Source organism: Myodes glareolus, chromosome 14, assembly GCF_982192425.1.
Source record: "Myodes glareolus chromosome 14, mMyoGla1.1, whole genome shotgun sequence".
Taxonomy (NCBI): Eukaryota; Metazoa; Chordata; class Mammalia; order Rodentia; family Cricetidae; genus Myodes; species Myodes glareolus.
The window spans coordinates 21,408,877-21,431,965 of NC_142039.1; the positions used below are offsets into that span (position 1 = coordinate 21,408,877).

General features: G+C 47.7%; 1 protein-coding gene across 4 annotated transcripts in view; it reads right to left on the reverse strand.

Annotated features, from left to right (window-relative positions):
- Positions 1-245: 245 nt before the first annotated feature.
- Gata3 (GATA binding protein 3) overlaps positions 246-23,089 on the reverse strand; it is a 30,186-nt gene continuing 7,342 nt past the window's right edge. Inside the window, exons 1-6 of one of the 4 annotated variants that reach the window (XM_048461080.3) lie at positions 20,992-21,240; positions 19,960-20,627; positions 17,130-17,666; positions 11,511-11,653; positions 6,143-6,268; positions 246-1,800 (exon numbers count right to left, since the gene is read on the reverse strand). In XM_048461080.3, coding sequence (XP_048317037.1) covers positions 1,516-1,800; positions 6,143-6,268; positions 11,511-11,653; positions 17,130-17,666; positions 19,960-20,200 — 1,332 coding nt within the window. In that variant the 5' untranslated portion in view covers positions 20,201-20,627; positions 20,992-21,240 and the 3' untranslated portion in view covers positions 246-1,515. Of the gene's footprint in view, positions 1,801-6,142; positions 6,269-11,510; positions 11,657-17,129; positions 17,667-19,959; positions 20,628-20,733; positions 20,871-20,991; positions 21,241-23,089 lie in introns of those variants that run through there. The other 3 variants (XM_048461079.3, XM_085699138.2, XM_087896390.1) reach the window with 3 other exon arrangements.

Here is a 23,089-nt window from a genome sequence, read left to right on the forward strand (position 1 = left end):
GGAGGTGCCCAAGGAAAGCAGGCAACTCACAGGCTGACCTGAAACTGTGTCTACCCAGGGATAAATATCTCTAAACCGCAGTAGAAATTCTAACCCTCCCCATTCAAGGAATGCACGCTGCCCTGCTGATGTTCACATGGTCTCCCGGTGTTTGCTTTGGGATGCTCACAAAGAAACCCACTCTGAAATCCGGTAGCACTACCAAGTTCTGTAAGAGGGTGGTCATCACTTTGATACAATGTTACTTTGTTGTTTTAAAATATTTTAACTTTATTATTATTTTTATAGTATTATTCCAACAGACTGTTTAAAGGCAGTGATCACTAATACAGAACACACAGGGGCTAACGGTCAGCCAGGTTGCTCTCAGGACAAGGCCTGTGGCGGCCAGGTCACTGGCATGCACATGGGTAGCGAGTACGCTGCTACCTTCATAGCTTGGGCTGCAAGAGGAGTGACGGAAAAGACAGGTACCACTGGGCCCGTGGAAGCTATTTAATAAATATCATCGTCAAAAAAATAATAAAAGGAAAAATAAACCCTCCAGAGTACATCCACCTTAGGTCAACTGAAAGCAAGCTAGTTTATTCAACCAAAAATCCAGGGAGAAGGAAAACATTAAAACCAAAAAAAAAAAAAAAAAAAAAAAAAAGCAGTTCTTAACGCTAGCGGTAAATAAATTTATACAACAATTCAGTCTGTATAATATGATGAAATAAATCTACATCTTTTCTTATTTTGGTGCTTCTGAATTATACATACAGACAACAATTACAGGGACTAGTTCACAGAGCATGTAGGCCTAGACATGACATCCTTAAATCCTCACTGGCAACTGGTGAGATCTCACACTTCATTGCCCAGATCTGAAATTTCCTTTGCAAAGGCTCACAGCCTGGAACAGATGATTTGCCTACAACATTTTTTTTCTTGGATTTTTTTTCTTTTCTTTTCTTTTTTTTTTCTTTTTCATTTCTTTTTTCTTTTTTTTTCTCTTTTTTTATTTTTTTTTAAATGCATCAAACAATTAAAGGGAAACAAAACTGACAGCGTGCCCATTTGGACATCGAGACTTAGCTTCTTCTGTATCTCCCTCCATACTTTATTTTCCCTATATTCCTTAAAATTCTTGGCGTCCTTCATGCCTTTCTTACAGCTATCCAGGTACAATAAAGTCTTCCTCAAATGTACAGTATTTCTTACAATATAAGTTATATGCAATGTTCAGCAATATTTCTTTTCACAGCACTAGAGACCCTGTTAAATAGGGACCATGAGTCTGAATGGCTTATTCACAAATGGGATCCGGATTCAGTGGTTGGAACACAGACACCACCGGCAGCTCCTTTGAAAAAGAAGCAAACATTTTTGCTTTCTGCCTTCAAAAACACAGATCTGTCGCTTTCGGGCTTCATGATACTGCTCCTGCAAAAAACGCAAGTAGAAGGGGTCAGAGGGATGGATTCTTTGCGGACTCGGAAACTCCTCGTGCATACGGAGCAGGGCTCTCCCTCTCTACCCCATGGCGGTGACCATGCTGGAAGGATGGTGAGGTCCAAAGGAGAGGCCGGAGGGCGGGTGCATGGGCGTCGGTGTGGTCAGCATGTGGCTGGAGTGGCTGAACGGGGAGATGTGACTCAAAGACGACATGTGCCTGGAGAGAGCAGCCGGGTTGAAGGAGCTGCTCTTGGGGAAGTCCTCCAGCGCGTCGTGCACCTTTTTACATTTTTTGGATTTGCTAGACATCTTCCGGTTTCGGGTCTGGATGCCTTCCTTCTTCATAGTCAAGGGTCTGTTAATCTAAACAAAGATGAATTTTTTTTTTTTTTTTTACTTTTTTGCTGCCTTTGAAATGGTACAGGCTTTTTGCACATAGGGCCTGTCACCTGCCCCAGGCCAGCAATGTGTTTCGGTGTTGGTTGCCCCTTCCTTAGCCTTGCTGCTCCTTTCTTTTTTTTTTTAAATTCCAGAGACCCAGGTACTGCAGGTCTCAGGGTACAGAGTTTCTAACTCAGCTGCCACAACCTTCAAAGCTTAGGGACTCCAAGCATAATGCAACTAAGCTCATCAACATCCAACTCGGGAAGCTGGCAAGTCCAGGCCCCATCTAGCACGAGGACTGTCTGACAACAATAACCTGTCTTCCTTCTTAAAATTTCCCTCAGATATTTCCCGAGAAGACGGGCTTTGAGGCACCTTCCAGAGGGAAAACGCCATTTTGTTTACTTGTTTCATGAATCTCTTCTGAGACCTGCCACATAGAGCAGGGGGAGAGTCAAGCCTCCAGTGTTGAAATCTACCTTTCTTGGAAATCAGACTCCTGTACCTCTCTGCAAAGGCCTGGCTGCCACTCACCACCTGGCTTCTTCACAATGTGCTGTGCTCAAGAACCTTTCTTTCCCCTGGAATGTGTGTGTTCTGAGACTTTTGGAGGGAGGAGTGTTCTGGGGATGGAACTTGGGGCCTCACCCTGCTAGGCGCTACATACACACTCCCGAAGTCTATGCTAAAGCAATGTGCGCTCCAGAGGATAACCCTGTGCCCTCGTCACCCAACAGCAAGCAGAGTGTTTGAAAGTTGCTGCTGCCCCTAGCCTGCCTCTGCACTTTGGACAGGAAAAGCCACTAAAACCAACCAGTCAACCCAAAGTGTTTTCATAGCTTGTAAGGAAACTCGCAGTCATAATTAAAAACCAAGAAAGCTTCAGAGAAAGATGCAAGACCCTACCCTGAAGATTTCTGGGCTTGCTTAGGAGTTCCAGGCTAGCCTGAGCTACTAGCAAGACCCCACTGAGACAAAAAGACACTAGGCCTCAACACCTGAACATCCTTTCCGTTAAGTGATGAAGTGTCCTTTGAAAATTCGTATACTTTCAGAACCCAGAATCAAGGATGGGATTTTACAAAGCTAAGAGGCTTCTCATCACGGAGAGCCAGCCAAGTCAATGTCAACAGCACACATCCACTGCAATGAATCAACTGCATATCTAGCCGTGTTCCCAGGGATACAACCAAGAATCTTGATGAGAGGCAGCCAGGGCCCAATGCTGCCTGCCACACTAAAGGTAAACAGCCCCAGCCACCAGTGCTCTCAAGGGTGGATAAAAAGGCTGCCTTGGCTCCATCTCTTCACTTCTCTGCCTCTGAGGCTAGAAATGACAGTTAAGGAAGAAAAGATCCAAATAGCCAAGAAGGACCGAGTTTTTGGGTACAGTAAGAACATGGCCTTCTGGTGCTGGCAGAGAAATACAGAGAGGAATACCCGAGAGGAATACAGAGGACCCCCCCAACACTGGAGCCTCAGACCATATTTACCCCTATGACAGGAAGATGGGGTGAGGAGAAGCAAAAAGAGTCAAAGCCAGTGCCAGAAAACTGTCTCAGGGCTCCTTCAGGTTGTCAGGAAGATAAAGATGCCGCCCACAGAGATGACAGGTATCCACTCCCACATCAGACCTTCCCTAAGATAATGTCTAGATACACCACTGTGTACACCAATCACTGGGTGCACGTAGTCAGATATCTAAATATAATATCTAGTTACACCAATAGCTACATGGCCACAGATAGCTAGTCACAACACACCTAGATACGCTGATGCAGAGATAGGCAATCGTCTAAAGACCTAGATAAGAAGAGAGGAGCCCGTGGCACACATGTGCAGACACAGCATGGGCAGAAGAAATTACACGCCAAGAACATGGGCCTAGATTATTATCGCACTGCTAAACACACCTAAGCTGCCTCCTTTGATGAACCCATACTAAGCCAAAAGGCACACACATGAGAATGAGAAAATTCCTCCCCCTCGCCCTAAGCTTGGAATAGCAGCACTTGGGGGCTGAAGCAGCGGCACTGCTGGATCCAGGAAGGGATGGACGCATGCGCAACAGAGAAAAGTCAATAGGCTGAGAGGATGACTCAGCTCTACAGCACTTGACTCATGCTGAAGCTCCGGGTCTGTCCCTAGTTCTAGGGAAGAAACCATTATTCAAAAATACACACACATCTTTAGGTGAGAAACCAGCTTCACGCTCATCACTGTAAATTTAACAATTGGAGGTAGCTAATTTCCCATAATTTTGTAACTCTGGAGAGGTGGTAAAGAAATGTACACACTACCACTGACACTGACGGGGGTGGGGGTGAGGATCTTGATGCCCTGTGAGGTCAGGTGCTTAACTTTCCAAGTGTCCTGTCACCCCTGATATCCCGACTTCTGGGGAAATCTGTCCTTGACTTCTAATCCATTAGTGATGTCACCGTGCGTACCCTAGGGACACGCCTTTCTGAGTCATAACTCCTTCAACTACAGCTGAAAACAGAGGAGTCTTTGCCCTAGCTACATCACAGGGCTCACGTGTCATGGACGTTCTTAGAGAGCTGGAAATTGTAGCTCAGAAAACAACCGCATGGGCTGTGGGGATGCCTGGGGAGCTAATAAATGCTGATGTTCCAGTCCCCACCAGATCGTAATCGCAGGTCTTTCTAGCTGCTCTGCCCTGTTTGAAAGCAGGAGTTGGTGCAATTGCTGATAGCCCCAGGAGTGGGGGAAAACAGCAGATCCCATTTAGGAAGCCTCTGGTTTCCTTATACTGGGCAACACCTAAGGGGACCGTGTCAAGAGACGTGAGCTTAGATTCCTTTGGAATCTCAGAAAGGTTATCCCAGTGAGAGAGACAGAGAGACAGAGAGAGACAGAGGGGAGGAGGGAGGAAAGCTTCCTTGATTCCCAGGTGTTCCTGGGTAAAGTGACTTACTGCCAAAATTGCCCTAAGCAATAATTTCTGCTTCTTCCTCATTCCTCCCGGACTTTGCCAACAGCAAAAGACACCAGGAGAAGAGATGTGACTTTTGGTGTGTGTGGAGGGGAAGGGGTGAGTTAGGATTAACTATACTACATTTGAGGATGTCTTCTGCTACATAGTGAGGACAATCTAAGCAATATGAGACCTTGACTCAGAAAAAGAAAAAAAAAAGCCAGGGTAAATGCAGCTAGAATCTGATGATTGGCAATTATTCTGCTAACAAGGTCCAGAAGGAAGAAGGAACGGTTTCTTTCCCCTAGTGTTCCAACCTCACTTCTCCCCTCAGCTGTTTGCATGTGAACACTGGTTGGAACAAAGACATTCAGGGAGATCTTCAGACGCTTCAGTTCCTGCTTGTCACATAGAGGATCATCTGAAGTTCACAGGACAGCCAAGGCTTTCCCCTCGTCAGTAACCACAACTGTCCTATTTTGCTCAGAAATGGACAACCACACCGCAGATTCATCTCTCTCCCTTTCTCCTGAAAGGGGGGTGCTCCCTGGCCCCGCCCCATGCAAGGGAACATGGACACAGAACTGGCAATTCCCTGTTTTGTTTTGTTTTGACACACGATCTCTTTGTGCAGCCCTGGCTGGCCAAGAATTCAGTATGTAGACCAGGCTAGCCTGGAACTCACAATGGTCTACCTGCAGTTGTCTCCTAAACACTGAGATTAAAGGCATGCGCCACCTGACCTGATGATTAGAACTGATGATTTTTCTGTTTTCCAAGAAGATATTCTTTTTCCCCTTAAAACCTACACAGGCCCATGATATTTATCAGGTAAAAAATGTCCAAAACTTACTAAGTGGGTAGTGGCGGTGTTCTTTTCCATCGTTTTTGTTGTTGTTTTTGAGACAGGATCTTGTTATGTAGCCTTGCTTGGCCCAGTACTAGTTATATGTAGGCCATGGCAGTCTCTAACTCACGGTAATCCTCCTGCTCAGCATTCTGAGTGTTACCAAACCTGGGCTCCTTCTCTGTCTCTCACTCCCTCCGTCTCAGCAAAGATGTGCTCAAAACTATGTCCAGGACACAGTTTTGTGGTGACACTCGTCTATAATCCTAGCACTCTGGAAGAAGTGGACCAGGAGTCAAAGGCCAGCCAGCCCCCTCTACGTGTAGAATTCAAAGCTAGCCTTGGCTATCATAAAACAGGTGTCTCAGAAACCCAAGAATTACAAATAATATGCTCAGTTCCTACTGTGTTGATTTCTGAACCAATTGCTTAGCTCCAAAGAGACGGACGGTAATCCATCAGAAATCTGGATGCTGGTGCTGTTCCCACGTCCTGTGCGGGAGAGCCACCACCCCGCTGGGTCCAGTCCCACTTACATTGTGAAGCTTGTAGTAGAGCCCGCAGGCATTGCAGACGGGGTCCCCGTTAGCGTTCCTCCTCCAGAGGGTGGTGGTGGTGGTCTGACAGTTCGCGCAGGAGGTCCCTGCTCTCCTTGCTGCCGACTGCGGGTGAGGAGAGAGAGGAGAGGATGAAATCAGAACTAACAGTAAATGTGTTGGTGGAGCTACAGAGACAGGCGTGGAAGCAAAAAAAAAAAAGGTACTGAAATCAAAACTAGCAAGTGGGCCACATGAAAGCCATGAAGATCCTAGATCGTCCTTGAGAAGAAAAACGCAGCCAATCCAGTGTTTAGGAAGTTGGCGGGGCCTCGGCAGGCAACCTGTGTGCAGAACTGGAGAGAGGCAGGATGCCAATGCCGCCTCCTTGGGAACATCACCCTCTCCCTCCATCCCCAGGAAGTACACCCCAGAGTCCATTTTTAAGGCGACAATTTCCAATGAGCCCGGCTGATTTTGGTCCCAAGATCTTAGTCGTTCCCAGTCATCTTTTCCAGGCCCACAAGAGTTCTTTTTCAGAAAAGATCCACCAAAACTATTTTCCTGTGCATCAGCTGTCAGCTTTCTGGGCACATGAACAGCAAAATGAAAGCAAACCTGAGCTAAGAAACCCCTTGCTAGACTTCCCAAATCAGGAAATGTTGAACTAGCGGGGCATAGTAGTGGTTGTTTAGAAATCTAGACATATTACTGGGGATATACATCGGGAGAGATGAGAAAATGGGAATAAGATATACTAATACAGAGGTATGGAGATAGCCTGGGGAAACCCAATACTTTGTACGCCAAGCTAAAAATTGAATTTATTATATACAGACTGATAACTACAGATATTTAAAAATACAAAAGACTCAGGGCACCATGATTTAGAAAGAGGACATCTTGAGTGAAGGCCCTGTACAGTCGCCCTACGTCTTTCCACATGCCCGACACTATCAGACTTGGCCGTCACTTGGCACTCCCAGGACAGCCACACTCGAAATCTTTAGGTAGGTAGCCATCATGCAATGGGGCAATCCAAAAAAAATATAAAAAAGATACTCTGACAATTTAGTAGGGATCCTGGACACCACCTGCCCACCTGGCTCAAGTCTCACACCTCCAGTGTGAAGTTCAGCGTTTCCTATTTGCTGTTCTTAGAGTGTGCTTAGAGTGTTCTTAGGAGTGTGCAGGTATCATAGGACAAATGTCAGCCTCATCTTGAATTTTAATTTCTTGGTTATGCAAGCTCGAAGGCTCACTCACAACTGTAATCCCTGCACTCGAAAACTTGCAAGATTGCCACCAACTTGAGGCCAGCCTGGGCCACACACAGGGAGAGATTTCTGTGTATTTGAACTTATTAGGCAGCTTTTCTATGCACATATTTTTAATGAAAAATTAAAGTCAAAACTTTTGAAAGAAAATGGAACTTTGGGCTATCAAGAAGGCTAACAGGAAAAGACACTTACAACCAAGACTGACCAGATCCCAAGAACCCACGTGGTGGAAGGAAAAAAACCAAGTTGCACTTTGATCTACACACACACATAAACACACACATACACAAAATCAAAAGAAAATGGAGCTGTCACTTCTAAAATACTCTTCCTGACCTTGAATATAAAATGTTAACTCAAAAATGAGTCTGGATCCTGAGTTCAAAATTAATAGTAAAAATCAGAAGATAAAGAATCATCTGGTATGGAAGCTGAGTTTAACAAAGCAAAGGCCCAGGCTGGATCCCTAGCCCTCCCCTCACAAAAAAAAAAAAGACAAGAAAAGCAGGAAAGGAGGAAGCAGGGGGAAAGGGAGGGAGAAAAAAAGAAAAAGGGAAAGAAAGAAGGAAGAAGAGAGGGAAATGGATTCTGGTACGAGTTTAAGAACACAAAGTAAACCTGTAGCATCCCTGGCTTTCTCTCTATCAATACTGTAGCAAGCCCAACACTGCAGCAAACACTCAGTGGTGCATTGGGAAACCCAGCAGACAGATTCCCTTCTTCTAAAGTCCCTAGGCTGTCCCACAGATCTGCTCCCATGGGCCTTAAATAGTGAGCACAGACTTTTTTTTTCTTTTTTCTTTTATTTAATTATTTATTGTAGTAATTCTCTTAGGGATCGTAAGGAAGTGAAATTAAGAACAGAATTCTCTTAGGGATTGTAAGGAAGTGAAATTAAGAACAGCCCTTGTCGAGCACCGTGCAGAAGGTGCGTGCTGCCCATTCCGAAACTAAATCACCAAGGCCCAAGAGCGTTGGTGCTGATTCTGGAGCCTTTGGCCACCTGCCTTTGTGAAATGTGATCATTTAATACTTAAATAACGATTTCCCCTCAAGTGCTCTCTGGAAGAAAGTCCCACTGGAAACCAGCGCCTAATGATTTGTGACAATTATGTTACATGTGATTACTGTCACCGTCCTATGGTATTTCAGGAGAAATATTCAGAGCAAGCCCGACAGCGTCCACTCAGGCGACCAGCTTTCCCAGTTCAATAATTTTGAATGTATAATGTAAATACATAGGCCAATTAATACAATGAGCGCTCTAACGAAAGAATTCAGTACATATATAAATAATCCTTTGCAGGAGATTGTGAAGATCATAAATACACATGTGTGCCAGATAGGTTTCTGATAAGACAGACAGCTTACACAAATTTACAGAATTGCCTAGAACCACACTGCTGGGCTCCATGGCCCGGACATCAATAAATCTTTCAATAAGGCAAGCAGCTCAACCCGTTCTAGTTGTAAGACATGAGAGAATTCTGAAATACTAGTAGGAAGGAAAGCCATTGGTCCTAACTTCTACGTTTGGCTTGTATCTCATGGAGAAGCTAGAGATATGATGGGCTAGGTAGTCATCGGTGTGTCTGCGAATACGCGAAACAGAGCCAGCAAGCTGGAAAGGCCGAGCCGAAGTGAAAGTCAGGAAGCATAGGAATGAAGAAATTATGGCTCCAGCGTCCTCAGCAGACATAAACCTAGGTGTCTACACCCCAGCATGAAAGTAAGAGAAGGAAAGAAAGGAAAGCAGAAGGTTCTAGGTGTTTAAGCATAGACTGTACCTAAAGGGGGAGGGCGAAACACTAGTGTGGTGGCTCAGAGGGTAAAGGGGCTTGCCAGAACTCAGGTGGTGGAGAACCCTGACTCTGCCTGCGAGCTACCTGCTGACTTCGAAGTGCGCACCGCAGCGCGCAGCACACACACACAAACGTAAACGGAGAAAAGAGGAAGAGGAATTTTTACATATCGCCATGTAGCACAGGAATTGTAATGGGATTGAAAATATCAATACCCCCTCTGGGTGAGGTGATTTACACAGAGAGCTTCAGTTGTGACAGCCCATGCGCTCTAGAATTAAAATCAATTATTACTCAGAGTTCCTGTGAAAGGTGAGTGAAGGCAAACCTATATAAAATACAGAGTCCTCCCTATGTTCTCTGTACAGACAGGAGAAAATGCCAGATAAATTCTCCTTCAACCACCAGAAAACTAGGAGACTTTTCAGATCTTTATAATTTCTTTGTCCTTACTTTAAAACTAAAAACTGGAACTGTACCATGATATATTTCAACAAAAAGTTTTGTTGTTGGGTTTATGTTTTTTCTTTTTTTTTTCTTTTTTTTTTTTTCACCAAGGCTGGGTTCTGAATGATTCACGGCATTCTTTTGTGGTGTGATCACACTCATTCTGAGCTAACACCTCCAGCCATTTTTTTTTTCCTTTCTTTCTTTTCTTTTCTGTTTTAGTGCTTCTTGTTCTGCTCCGTCTAAACATCTTGATGTTTAGGTTGGAGAAGCTGAGCTGTTATGAGTTATCTCTAGCACTCAGATATCCGGCTGCGTTTTCCTAGGAAGTTAGCTTTGCACAGAAGAAAAAGGGGGAAAAGAAAAAAACAACAAGAAAAACTTAAACTGCATGGGGAGGGGGTGGTGAGATAGTTAGAGAAAAGGGCAAAGATCAGATAGAATGAAGCTTAGAGATCTAAGATTGAAAAAAAAAAAACTAAAGTCATGTGGACACTTCCACCCCTAGAAAGTGTTCCTTTTTCTAAAGACGATGTAAAAAGTGCTAAGCTGACTGCTGTCTGTCTACACTGCTGTCTGTCTGTCTACATTGCTGTCTGTCTACACTGCTGTCTGTCTACACTGCTGTCTGTCCACACTGCTGTCTGTCTACACTGCTGTCTAGCAGGGAAGGCAGTACTGTAAGGAAGGAGTAGTGGGGGGTCATGTCTGCTCGGTTTTTGCTCTTTCCCCCCACACTTTGAATCTGCAAGAAGAAATTCTTCCCCTCCACTTGGTGAGCTTTGGCATTTGGATATCGCCTATGCTTAGTTGGCCCCTGACGACTACTCTTATTGTCTTATACACAATCCCTGCTCAACCCGGCCCAAGGTTTCAGAGTCAAGTTTACAAACAAACGCCTCCTGTCTGCTTCCTTTATAAATGCTCAATCGTTTGAGGTTTTCTCAAGTATTCCTAATAACCAAAAAGCTCAAGAAATAAAAGAAAGTGTGTGTGGTGGGAGCCGGAAATTATCGCCCTATGGATAGTTTGTTAGAAATAAATAAATAAATAAATAAATAAATAAATAAATAAATCCAAAGGTTAGATGAGACCGCGAGTCAAGACAGGAATCACAAAACTCCCCCGAAGGAATTGCCTTTACTAAGTCCTCAAAGTCTCAGATCAAGAAGCAGAAAAATACCAAGGGCTGAGTCTGAAAGTGGCTTAATTCAAACATGAATTTCATGGCCCAGGCCACCTTCATGACTAAGCCACACATGACTGAGGCTGACCTTGAACTCCTGAGCTTGTGGGTACACCTCCTAAATTCTGGGCTTACAGGAGTGCACTACCATAGCACCAAATCCTATCCGTCTTCAAGTACTGACTCCAGAGGGTCAGTCCCACTTCTGGACCTGTCACTGCCTCCTCGGAGCCTTCTACTGCTCCAGGGAAGGTTCTAAGTGGTGCCTGGGATCTTCCGTTCCCACATTAAATTTCTGTCTATGGCACAATTGGCACAGTTGCCCTGCCATTGCTAAGCTTAGTTACTCTATTGGGAAATAAGTCTCAGGTGTGACAACATGAAGTTAGTAGCCTTAAAATTTAAGAAGTGAAACATGAAAGACAGTACAGAGTTTTTTCTGTATCGAATTTGAAAAAAATCAGAGGAAAAGGGGAATGGGGGGGGAGATTAAAAAGAAGAAAGAGGAGAAAAAGAAAGGAGGGAAACCTGTCCTAAGCACGCTGATGTGGTTCTAAACTGTCCTACCAATTTCCCGCAGAAAGCCGTCCTTCCCAGAGACAATATGGAAAACACCAAACAGTGACAGGAGTTCAGTCCTTCCAAGAACTCACCAGCCTTCTCTTGGGCTTGATAAGCGGCCGGTTCTGTCCGTTCATCTTATGGTACAGTCCGCAGGCATTGCAAAGGTAGTGCCCAGTTCCATCTCGCCGCCACAGTGGGGTGGAGGTTGCCCCACAGTTCACACACTCCCTGCCTTCTGAAAACAAGATAACAGATAAGCCACTTATGGAAGGGAAACATACAAAAAGGAGATAACATTTGAGAATTATGAGGGAGGGTCTGTGAAATTCCTCCACAAGAAAAGTCACGTTCCGCGGAACCTGAGGACCTCAGTACCATCCCTGAGACCCCGCACGGTATAAGGAGAGAGCTAACCCCAAGAAGTTGTTATTCATCTTCCACATATGCCCTGATACACACACACACGCATGCACATACACACACATACACCACTGAAATTAGGAGAAAAAAATAAAACATTATTTGCAAAGTCATCTGGGCAGGGAAACAGTTCATTCCAGCCCCAACATGCTCCGAAGGTCTCTGACTCTGTGTGACAGAACCCTTACTGTTACAAATAGACTTCAGGTGAGTAGAATAGAAGACCCTTGACTTCGACATCTCCCACTTGGTGAGGAGGATAGAGCCAAAAGGAAGGAGGGAGACCTTCAGACGTTTCCCTAAGAGCACACTGAGTGCGGAACACTCGGGCCACTAGCAAAAGACTTCTTTCATTTTCCTCAGAAGAAAAACTCAATGAAGCATGGAATGGTGACCCAGTTGGTCCCCGGGCTGTCTGTATAGATTGACTCAATAATGAAGATTAGGATGGGGAGAAAGGAAAGATTAATCGATAGATAAACAGCTAATAGATGGATGTATAGATTGATCAATTGGATGATGATTGAGTAGCTAGAACGTCACATTTTTTTTACTTCCAATAAACCTGTAAGTGCCCCTAGTTGCAAAGTCATCAATTAAGGCGCAGCAGGACTGACTCAACCTCTTATTCTCAGAGCCTCTCCTTCAGAAAATACCACCTTTGCTGGAGCTTTCCAGCGGCTAGGAGAAGAACTGGAGTTAGACTCTGGCCCCAGCCTGGCCAGCCAAGGGCTGATAGAAGGAAACGCAGTGCAAGCCTTTGGGCAGGCGATCTGCAAGGGGGGAAAGCCAAGAGAAGGGCTGAAAGGATAGAATGAAGGTCAGACAAAGATGGGGAGAGGAGGGGAGGATGTTGCCCCACTCATTAACTGAGGCCCCGACTACAGTTTCTCTCTCTTTTTTCCAAAACCACAAATAAACAAACAGAAAAACCAGCCCAGCCAGGTTTGTTCACTCCCAGAACCAGGGCTGAACAGGACAGGGACCTACTTCCAGAAAGTTCCTCAGTAGAAAGTGGACAGAGAGACTTCTTTGCAACTTCTAAAAGCGGGGAAGATCCCTTCTAGAAGAACCTCTTCCATTTTGGGGAGTATGGAGAAACACACTAGCATTCTTGGTTCCTCTGGCCAAGGAGGAAGTGGGGAGTCCAATCCCCTGCTGTAACAGGCAGCTCAGCTGGGCCACCCCAGAGGTGGGTCAAGGTAATGAGAGGGAGACTCTTGGGTGGATGGGGCAATGATGAACAGCCCTAAATTTCTTTGAGGGGCTGAAAGTATAGCTCCAGAGTAGAGCATTTGCCTGGCATGTGTAAGGCACTGGGCTTGACCCTCGGCACTTAAAAAGGGGATCGCTTTGTCTTGAGAAATTAATCAATGACAAACGGAGTAAAGGAAGAAACTCCGGAGGAGTGATTGAGAATTCTGACTTCCCAGGAAAGGAACAAAGTCTACCTTGGTAGACAAAAGACCTAATGATTTTTGGAAAGCCCCAGGTCAAAACCAAAGGAACTGGGGGGTGTTCACACCTGTGGACTTGCCACCTTCTCCAGGGACAAATTCTTTCAAGTTATCATCACCACAATGTAACTCCAACCCTCTCTAACAGTGGTCAGAAAACCATGAGAGACATCACGTTTTCCATTACTAAGGGGCCGTGTGAAAACTTGCTTTTTCATAACTGATTTGAACAGAGAATTTTTTTTCCCCCATCCAGATTGCAAAAAGTCTTTTAGCATGGGGCCTGCAGAGAACTCTCCCTTGGTGTCTAGCGTCCCTGGGACTAGATACAGAATTTGCTTATACATATAGCCAAAGATACTTTCATAGGATCTCGGTTAACTTTTCTTGACTCTCCTCAAAGGTTCTAGAGGGTACGCAGACAATTTTCATGTAGGGCCAGACTCCGATGGGATATGGCCAATGGGTGTGAGGGATTTGAAGGGATGAGCAGGCGGGCAAAGAGACACCAGCTATAGAGTCATGGCCAGGAGGCCTTGCTGTTTTGGCTTCCCAAGTGTCTATTGCTTCCACAGCCCAAATGCTGCGAGTGAGTATGGGCCACAGCCCAGCCAAGGCCTGCTTTTTATCCTGTCTGCACAGGGGTCACTTAGGTCCCCTTCCCTGTGTAAGCACTGGGCAGAAAGACGGAAGCTTGCTGCTGACATGTTCCCCTGCACCAGGCATAACAGAAGGGTAGCAAGCAGCCGCCCTGAGCTGAGCAGGGCGAATGCCTAGGCACCCTGACGCTAAGGGGATCTCCCAGCCTGTGGCCAGGCTGATTTCCTTTTGTCAGGTAGGAGAGAGGAAGACAGCTTCCTTTCAGAGGGCCCTTGAAAGCAGAGGGACTAGTTGGCTGCTCTCAGGCAGAGCCCTGCACACTAGAGCAATTTTCTGTCTTGATTCACTCCACAAATTTTCGACTGCCTTGCGTGGGCTTTACTCTTCTCATTTCTCCCTGCCTCTACTGCGACTTCAGCCCATAGCCAATTTTCCTAATGGAGGGCCTGACTCCTGCCTTCTGTCTTCCTCTTGTCTCTCCCCCTGTCTGCTGTGAGCTGCCAGGCAGACACCTCTCTAAGGTGACAAGAACCACAGAGCTGTGAGGCCTCTTGACATTCAACAGCCATTTTCAAATGCCCCTTGGGCTTTCGGACTGAAGCCCTGAAATTGGGCTGCCTAGGAGCAGAAGGCCGGTAAGCTATTTTTCTCAGGAGAGTCGAAGGAGGGACCCACAACCAAAAAGTGATCAGGGGAAACTGAGAAAAACCGACCCTTTGGGGAAAAATAAAAGCAATAGCGACAGCTTTGTCTTTTGTTCACAAAGACAGATACCAGACCGAAAGCAAAGACCTGAAGAAAGCAATGCAGGCCCAGACCACAGCCTCAAATGTTTCTCCAAAGGACAGCAATAACACTGACCCACATTTCTTTTTTGTCTCGTCCAATAAATGCATCTGCAAAGAGGAAAGAGAAAGGAATGGAGGGAAGAGGGAGGACAGGAGAAGAGGGAAGGGAAAAGAAGGGAAATAAGAGAGCACCCTTACAAGAATTCCCACTAGTCCACTCTCTGCATGCTGAGCGCTTCAAGAAACTTCCCTCTATACTCCCCAAAAGTCCCAGGTATGCCACTCTTGGTTTTTATGACTGTGAGAAAGGAGTGAGAAGGAGGAAGTGCAAAGCCAATTTTCACCCCTTCACTTAAACAAACAAACAAACAACAAACAACTGCAAACGTGGGTGTTCCAGGCTCTGGGTTAGAGAAAACCTGGTACTGGTCCTGCCTCTCCCACCCCCACCCCACCCGCGAGCTTAAGGAAAGAGATGAAGAGAAAGAAACAAGATCAGACCAAGAACAAAAAGTGTGCAAACCTAAGGGGATGAAGAAGAAGCGTGGAAATGAGGGCACAGAAACAAGAGTCTTCTGGAAAGTCAGAGTCCCCTCCCCCCACAGCCACCACACCGGCCTCAGAGCCCAGGCGCTTGCTTCCCTGACCTCAGAGCCCCACCAGTACAGAGAATTTTTGTTTTGCTTTGTTTTTAAACCCCATCGCAACCTCAGAACACACAGGCTTCGTTCCTTGATTTCAGCCCTCCAGTATCACATTAGGAGGCGACCAGTCCTTTGGCTCTCTCTGGCCGGGCGCCCTCACTCCCCACCAGCCCAGCTCTTGCCCGGCACCTTGGCAGACCACATAGCCCCTTAGCTCTCTCTTCCTCTGGCTTTCTTTTTGACTCTACCAACGAGCCTACCTCCCTTCTCCCTCCTGCCTACTTTCATGTACTGAGCATGCAGGTCTGAGTTTTTCTGTCAGCCTAACCGCATCCGGACTCTATTAAAGTTCCTGGCCCAGGATAAACAATGCAACTGTCGCGTGCAGCCGTCTGAAAATAATTGGATTAGCTAAAACATATCAACTAAATAGAGACAGTCCTGCTCAGGCAGTCAGAGTGAATGTCACCCTGGGGGGAAAAAAAGAAAGAGAAAACAAGAAAAAGAAAGGAAGAAAGAAAGAGAGAAGCAAACCCTGAAAACTGATCTCCTGGTCACTGGGCTCCAGGCACCCTGCCTCTGAAGTCTTCCAAACCTAAGCACGGTCTGAAGACGGCTCATCCAGCCTGCCCTTCATAGGCAACTTTTTAACCATAGCTTTTTCTCTCTCTCTCTCTCTCTCCTTAATGCAATCTGTGTAGCTGGAGTGCCCACTCTGAAAGGAGCACACCTTCGGAGACGTAACAGTCTGCACAAAATCCCTTCTGAAAACACCGGTCACATCACACTCTCTGGTGACTCAAATGCTTTGTGTAGCCACACACTGAGAATGAATTTGTCTTCCTTCTAAAGCAAAGAAAACCCTGCCTGTGCATGCGCCCCTGCAAGGGCTTCGATAGGCTTTTGAGGGGCAGGGGAGGTGCAGAGGAAGCGGAAGCACGCACCTGCAGAATCTTTTTCAGCCTTTCTATCTATCACACCTGGCTTCCAATCAGCTCCAGGAATTGGAGGTCCGAAGTGGGGCTCTGGCCCTTGTTTGCACTGAATGCTCCAAAAGACACTGTAGGTAACCGACTGGGGAAAGGGGTGCTTGGTAGTCCTTTCCGCTCTGCAGCCCACTAGGGAGCCACCTCCTGCCCTCAGAAGTTCAGCTAAGAAGAGTCCCTTTGCCATGGGAAACCTGCTGGTTTTACAAAGTGTCTGCCTCCTTCCCGAATGACACAGACACACGCTTTATTTATATGTATCTCTATAAAGGACAGTCCTTGGCTATAGCCCCAGTGACCCTCTCTGAGGGGAGGGAAGAAGAGCAGTCCAACTGACAGAGGCCAAAGGGGTCATAGAAGGGACCTGTGTTTGTTTAGGTTGGAGGAGGTTTCGTTTTAGCTTTTAAACACTACAGATTTATTCCTGGGGCCTTCCATTTGGTCTTGGAAGCTAAAGACTAGCTGTAGAATCCAGAAGTCCCTCAGCAGGCAGGAGGAAGGGGCATCCATTTGTTTGTGTTAGTCTTTTTTCCTTTCCTAGTGAGCTGGAATGGGGAGGGGGGGTACAAGTAGATCACACTTCCCCTCTGCAGCCTAAATCAGCAGGAGTTAAGACACCAACCACATTCTTCCCAGGCTGGAAGGATAGAAGAACTCTGAACTGCTGGGACGATACCTGTAGGCCTCCCAGAGACTTCCCCAACCCCCCCCCTTTTTTTATAAGGGAAGAAGACCCTTTTTTGCCTTGACCTGGATGTAGAGGAAGTAGGAGGGAGCAAAAGAAAGATTCCCAAGGGTGGAGGCGGCGCTTACCTGTGCTGGATCGCGCCTTGGGCCTCGACTTACACCCGAACCCGGTAGGGGATCCTCCCAGCAGGCTGCTGGGTGGGAAGAGTCCGGAGCTGTACTCGGGCACGTAGGGCGGATAGGTGGTGATGGGATGGTGGGCTGAGGACGAGGCCCCTCCCAGGGTGGTCATACTGCCTCGGGAGTGGGACGTCTCCAGCTTCATGCTATCCGGCAGCGGCACCTGATACTTGAGGCACTCTTTCTCATCTTGCCTGGTGGAGCCCGCCGATCCTGGGGTGGACAGCGACGGGTCTGGGGAGACGTCCTTCGGAGGGGTGGGCGGGAAGGTGAAGAGATGCGGACTGGAGTGGCCTGCGGCCAGAGAGGAGGATGAAGCCGGAGGGTAGACGGACAGCGGCCCCGGGGAGCCGTGGTGGATGGACGTCTTGGAGAAGGGGCTGAGGTTCCAAGGCGAGGCAGTGTGGTGGCTGCTCAGGGCTTTGCCGCCATCCAGCCAGGGCAGGGATCCGTGCAGCAGAGGTGGGCGGCATACCTGGCTCCCTGCGACGCCAGCGATGACAGGGAAAGAGAACAGAGAAGAGGACCTCATTGAAAGCTGCTCACAAACACACCTGGAGATTCTATCCCAGGCGACCCCAACCTCCCAGTCAGCAAATCTCCAGGCCCAACCGAGCAAGAGAGCTCAAACCTACTCTAATTTTTGTGGTTCCAGGAGTACCGGGCCCATGCGCCCCGAGGTGGAAACAGACCCTGTCCACACCCATCAAATCTAAAAATGAAAGGCCTGCTCCTAAAATACTCCAGAGGAGTTGCAAGGACGCAGAGAAAGGTTCCATGGCTTATTTGTCCTGCCCAACTTCGCAGTCTAAACCAGATTTCCTGGGGTCTCTCTCTAGAACCTGCCTTGATTTATTGGTTTCTTTCAATGGCCCTGATGCTCCCACCGCAGACTTAATCCCAGCCAGGCTGATAAGAGAGTCAGCATGAGTGATGGGGCCTGAAGAATGAAGTGGGGCCACACCACTCCTCAACCCTAGGGAGAGGCCCAGCTCCCGCCATCCAAAACAAGGAAGGCAGGGTGTATTAGAGAGTTAATTGAGGAAAGTTCAATGCTCTCTTAGAACTGGCAAAGCTGCTTCCAAAAGGCCTGAAATGGAAAAATTGCAGAAAAATTTTAATTGTCCAAAACCGTGAAGGATTTTCCTCCCTAATTTTCCTTCGCCCTTCCAAATCTTATAGGAAAAGAAGAAAACAAGCCCCTCCCTCTCCCCCGGCCCTTGAGACTTTTCTAGTCACCAGGGCAGTATGTGAATTTTCACCTGAGACACAAAATTCCAGTTTATGTGTGTCTTTTAAACCAAGGATGACTCATCTACAGAAGTTTAGCCTTCACTTAAAATACACCATTTTAAGGTGTTCCCATGTTATCCAGGTCCATACTCTCTGCTAGGGGAAACTTTAAATTGCAAGTGCAAATCTACACTCTTATTGATCTTTCAGTCCTGTATGCCTCACCATTTGACAGTCTTGTCAACCATTAAGAACAATACTGAAACTAAAATCTTAAACTAGAGGAAGGGGAGGGGAGGCAAAAGAGATGGAGCATTCTCTTGAGCGCCAAGGGTTAAGGTTCTTTTTTATGCAGGAAGTAGTATAGTAAATAACATTAGGTCTGATCTACCTCATTTCCACTCAACTGCTAATCTGCACACAACCAGAGCAAAGAGCGCCGCATCCGCAGAAATGACTGTTTAAGACCTGGAGGCTGTGAGGCAGAGGACGCCCGCTGCCAGAGGGGCCGCGAAAACGGCGCCAACGCTAGCTCCGAGTAGGGAGACCTGAGCAGGCGCAGCTGACTGAGAAAGCCACACATTTTCCTCCCTTCAACGTGTGGCTCATCTGAGCACAACCTTACAGCTTGGAAGTGTTAAGGGTCCCCTGTCCCAGCCACATACAAGGCTGGGTTGCTTCCTTTCTTTTTCCTTTTTAAACACCTCCCCTAAACTTCTCAAGGTAAATGGTTTAGGGGAGGCAACTGGAAACTCTCCTACTTAAAAAGAAACTTTGGTGTATCGTAAACATCTTTGAGGAGCCCATAGGAACTACTGTAGGCCAGAGGAGAAAATAAGGCCAGGGTTGCTGGCCATTAAGCAATCTAAAGCAAAAACATAGGAAAATTCTGTGTAGCCGGGAGTCTAAGCAAACCTGACTTCACTACAACTTAAAGCTTTTACCCCATTTTTACCGTGTCAAGCCACCAGTAGGTAGGAAACCTGCCTAAAACTCAAATGCACTAGTTTTTGGGGAAAGGTAAAGAAAGTAGAAATAAATGCATGTGTTTGGGCTTTTCTGAAAATATAAAAATAAAATTGTTTCAAATTGCAAGGCTCTGGCTAAAGACCCTTCCACTAGATAGCTAGAAATTGGAAGCTCTTCAGAGGAGCCCAGTTCCAGGCCGGCTTGGCCAGCGCTGGTGCCTGGCCTGAAAGGCTCGCCGCGCGGCGCGTGCAGGCACAGCTTGAGACGTCCCCTGCTGCAAAATCTACAACCAACCGCCCGAGGACCAGGGCTGCAGCTAGGGGCCTGCCAGGTGAGTGCACGGCCCAAAGGACACCCGCAAAGAGAGGCGCCTGCAGCACATTTTAAAAAACACTCTCCCAAAGAGCAACACTGCTTCCTCGCCCATTTCCGGGCCCCAATTTTTTTTTTTAAATGAACTAGTGACACACTTAAGGGCTTTTGCTTGCTCTGCCCAGCCTGAGTCTCTGGCGGTCTCCCGGACCCAGGAAAACAGGAGCGGATAGAGAGGATTCCTGCACCCAGGTGAACTCACCGTGGTGGGTCGGAGGATACCTCTGCACTGTAGCCCTGACCGAGTTTCCGTAGTAGGACGGGACGTGGTTGCCTTGACCATCGATGTTAAAAAGTACGTCCACCTCTTCCGTCAGGGGGTACTGAGCCGGGTCCATGTACGAGTGGCCGAGGCCCGGGTGGTGCGTGTCCGGGTGCTGCCCGTTGAGGACCGCAGGGTGGTGGTGGCTCACCCAACGCGGCTGGTCCGCAGTCACCTCCATGTCCCCGGCTGTGCTCGCGCCCTCTCGCCGGGCCCGGAACCCTCACGGATAGAGGGAGGGCTGTCGGCCTGGGAGGTCCGCGGACTCCTGCCGTCGGAAGCCCAGTAGAGGGGTCGTTTAATGGTTTGTTTGTAGTTAAGTGGGTAGGAAAGGTGAGCAAAAAAGAGGATTTAGGGGGTAAAGAAAAATCTTTGTGGGATAGTTTGACAAAAAGAAAAAGAAAAACAAAAGAAAAAGAAAATGGAAGCGAGGGAGGAAGGAAGAGGGAGCCCCCCTCCCTTAAAAAAGTAGAAGCCGCGGAATAAAGAGGCCAAATGAAAAAAATAAAAATAAAAAAGGGATGAGGAAGAAAGGACGCTGCAATCCAAGTGTGGCCACACTGCACACTGGCTCCTCGGCGCTCAGACAAGGTTGCTCCTCCGGTCACCTGCAAAAGAGAGAAGAGTAGAGCTGAATGAGCTGTAAGAACTTTAAAACACCTGAAATACTGCAGGGCGCTAGGTCTCCTCGAGCTACCCGCAGGGCCGGCTCACCCAGGACGTGCACACGCACGCGAAGACCCGGCGGGAGAGGAAGCCAAGCTCCCCAGCACATCTCGCAGGAGCCCGGGACTGACTAAGCAATTAAAACTTAGGGACAAGTCCTCCCCGGAGGACACCGGCCCCCGGATCTTTCCTACCACTACAAATCCTCTAAAGGAAGAAAGCTGAGCTTTAAGTTTAGAGGGGAGAAAAAAGTCCCTCCACTTAGAGGGAGGGGGATTTAAAAAAAAAAAAAGTCACAATACCGACCTGAGTAGCAAGGAGCAGGAGTAGCAAGGAGGAGGAGGCGTGTGACCTGCCCGGTCAGATTGCGTAGCTCTCTCTATGTCTCGCTCTCTCAGTCTCCCTCTCTCTCTCTCTTTCTCTCTCTCTCTTTCTCTTCCTCTCCCTCTCTCAGAATTTTTTTTTTTTTACAGGGAATGCATTCTTTCTGAAAGTATCAAGACGGCGCCAGGCAGCTCAGTGTTCGCAGACAGCTGTGGCGCGACGCAACTTAAGGAGGTTCTAGTGTCATCCGCGCCGAGGGGGAGGAGCCTGGCTCTGGCAGGAGGGGACACGATCCCCAGCACAAGGAAACTGCAACCCAAACCCGCTCCAGGACTTCACCCCCACCCCATCCCCCCCACCCCCGCACTCCGCCGCCCCTCCTCCCGCCCCTCCACTGACCGGAAAGGGGCGCCGCCAGGAGCCGCCTGGGGCAGAGGGGCCGCGGGCAGGGTGGGCGAGGCCGGCCGGGGCTTGGGGCGGAGGGGACAGGCAAGTGGGAATTCGCGCTCTGGCCCTTTAAATGTAGCAGAGCCAATTCATTCGGGCTCAGTAGATTATTCCGAACCAGTGAAACCCGGCCGCCCCATTCATAAAGCTAATTTCCATAAGCAGACTTTTCTTTTCCACACTTCTTTAAAATGAGCAAACTTTGAAACTAGGATTCAAGCCACAGTATTTTTCAGATTTGATCAACTTGGAGGCTATGTGCATGTAAAACTGATCAGTAAAGTTTCATGGCAAAATAAATGAAGATTTGCTTCCCGAACCAGTTTCCCTGGGGGCTGATGAATCGCGCAGAGGACCTGGGCTTTGATTCGGTCGCCTGCATTGTTTTTGTTAAGGTCTCCGCTTACTTTCACAAACCTCTTCAGTGTGAACAGTGTCAGCTGTTGCAGCTGTCTTTTTCAGATCTAATGATATAATCGATGTGTGCTTCTGACTTGAGTGACAACATGATGCATGGAGAGCCGGGTGGGCGAGACCCAGGCTCACTGGTCCCCGAAGTACGGAGTTTGACTTGATCTTTACTCGGGTGGCCTAACTTTTCCCTTCATCCAGCTCGGGGCCCTACTCACTCTGCCTTCCACCCGAGAAACACGATCCCCTCCACAGACCCTAACCCTGACCTCTGAGGTGAGACTCATCAGCAACCTGCCCGGACTCGGTAGTCTCAGGGCCAGGGTCTACTGAGTGGGCAGCCTGCTGACGCTGGGAGAGCTGCCGCAAGACGCCCCCGTGAGGGGGCGGGGCTAGAAGAGGGCGGGACCATTGTAAAGGCCAATCATTGGGCGAGACCAAGACCGGGTTTCAGTCGCCCCGCCCCACGGGTTTCCACCTCTGCGGCCCTGTGCGGTCTTTTGAGTCACTGCATCCCCTAGTGGCGTAAAGGTTTCTGCAGCCTGGGTCCGGAAAACAGCCCGAACGAGGCAAGGTCGGGCGGGAAAATACTTCGGGTGCACCCCAGGGCAGTGTACAAGAAGGTGATTCTATTCCAGGGCAGAGAGCTGCGCTTGTAGGGTTACTGGAATTGACTCCTTAAAATGGCTCACTATTACAAAACTTCGATTCCCTTCCTAAAAATCTCTAAACGACTCCTGTCCTACTGTGGATAAGAAGCGTCAATGTCTGCCTTGTAGCCGGTATGGGGAGAGTCCGTTCTTTTAACAGCACCTCCCTTGAAGAAGACGAATAAAATTTATTTGCAAATGTGCCCTGCGGACTTGGGTTTGGTGTTTCTCTTGACTCCTCATCTTTTTTACATTTGATCTTTGTTCGAAATCCAGGCTGAATTTCTAAATACAAAACATGAAGATACTTATCTTTTTTTTTTAATAAATCTCCCCCCTGAGTTTATCCTAAACCACTTGGTCTCGCGTTTCTGAGGCGACCCAGTCTTCGAATATCGATTTTTACTTTCGCTCTTTGACCAACTCATCTCTCCTGGGCCAATCAAGCTGCCAGCATCTCATCCAGCTCACGGCGCTCTCAAAACCTTTTAATTATTTAGTTGCTGTCTAACATTCGCCGGAAACCACTCCATAAACAAGCAGAGAGGACCGCACACGCATTTTTGCTAAGA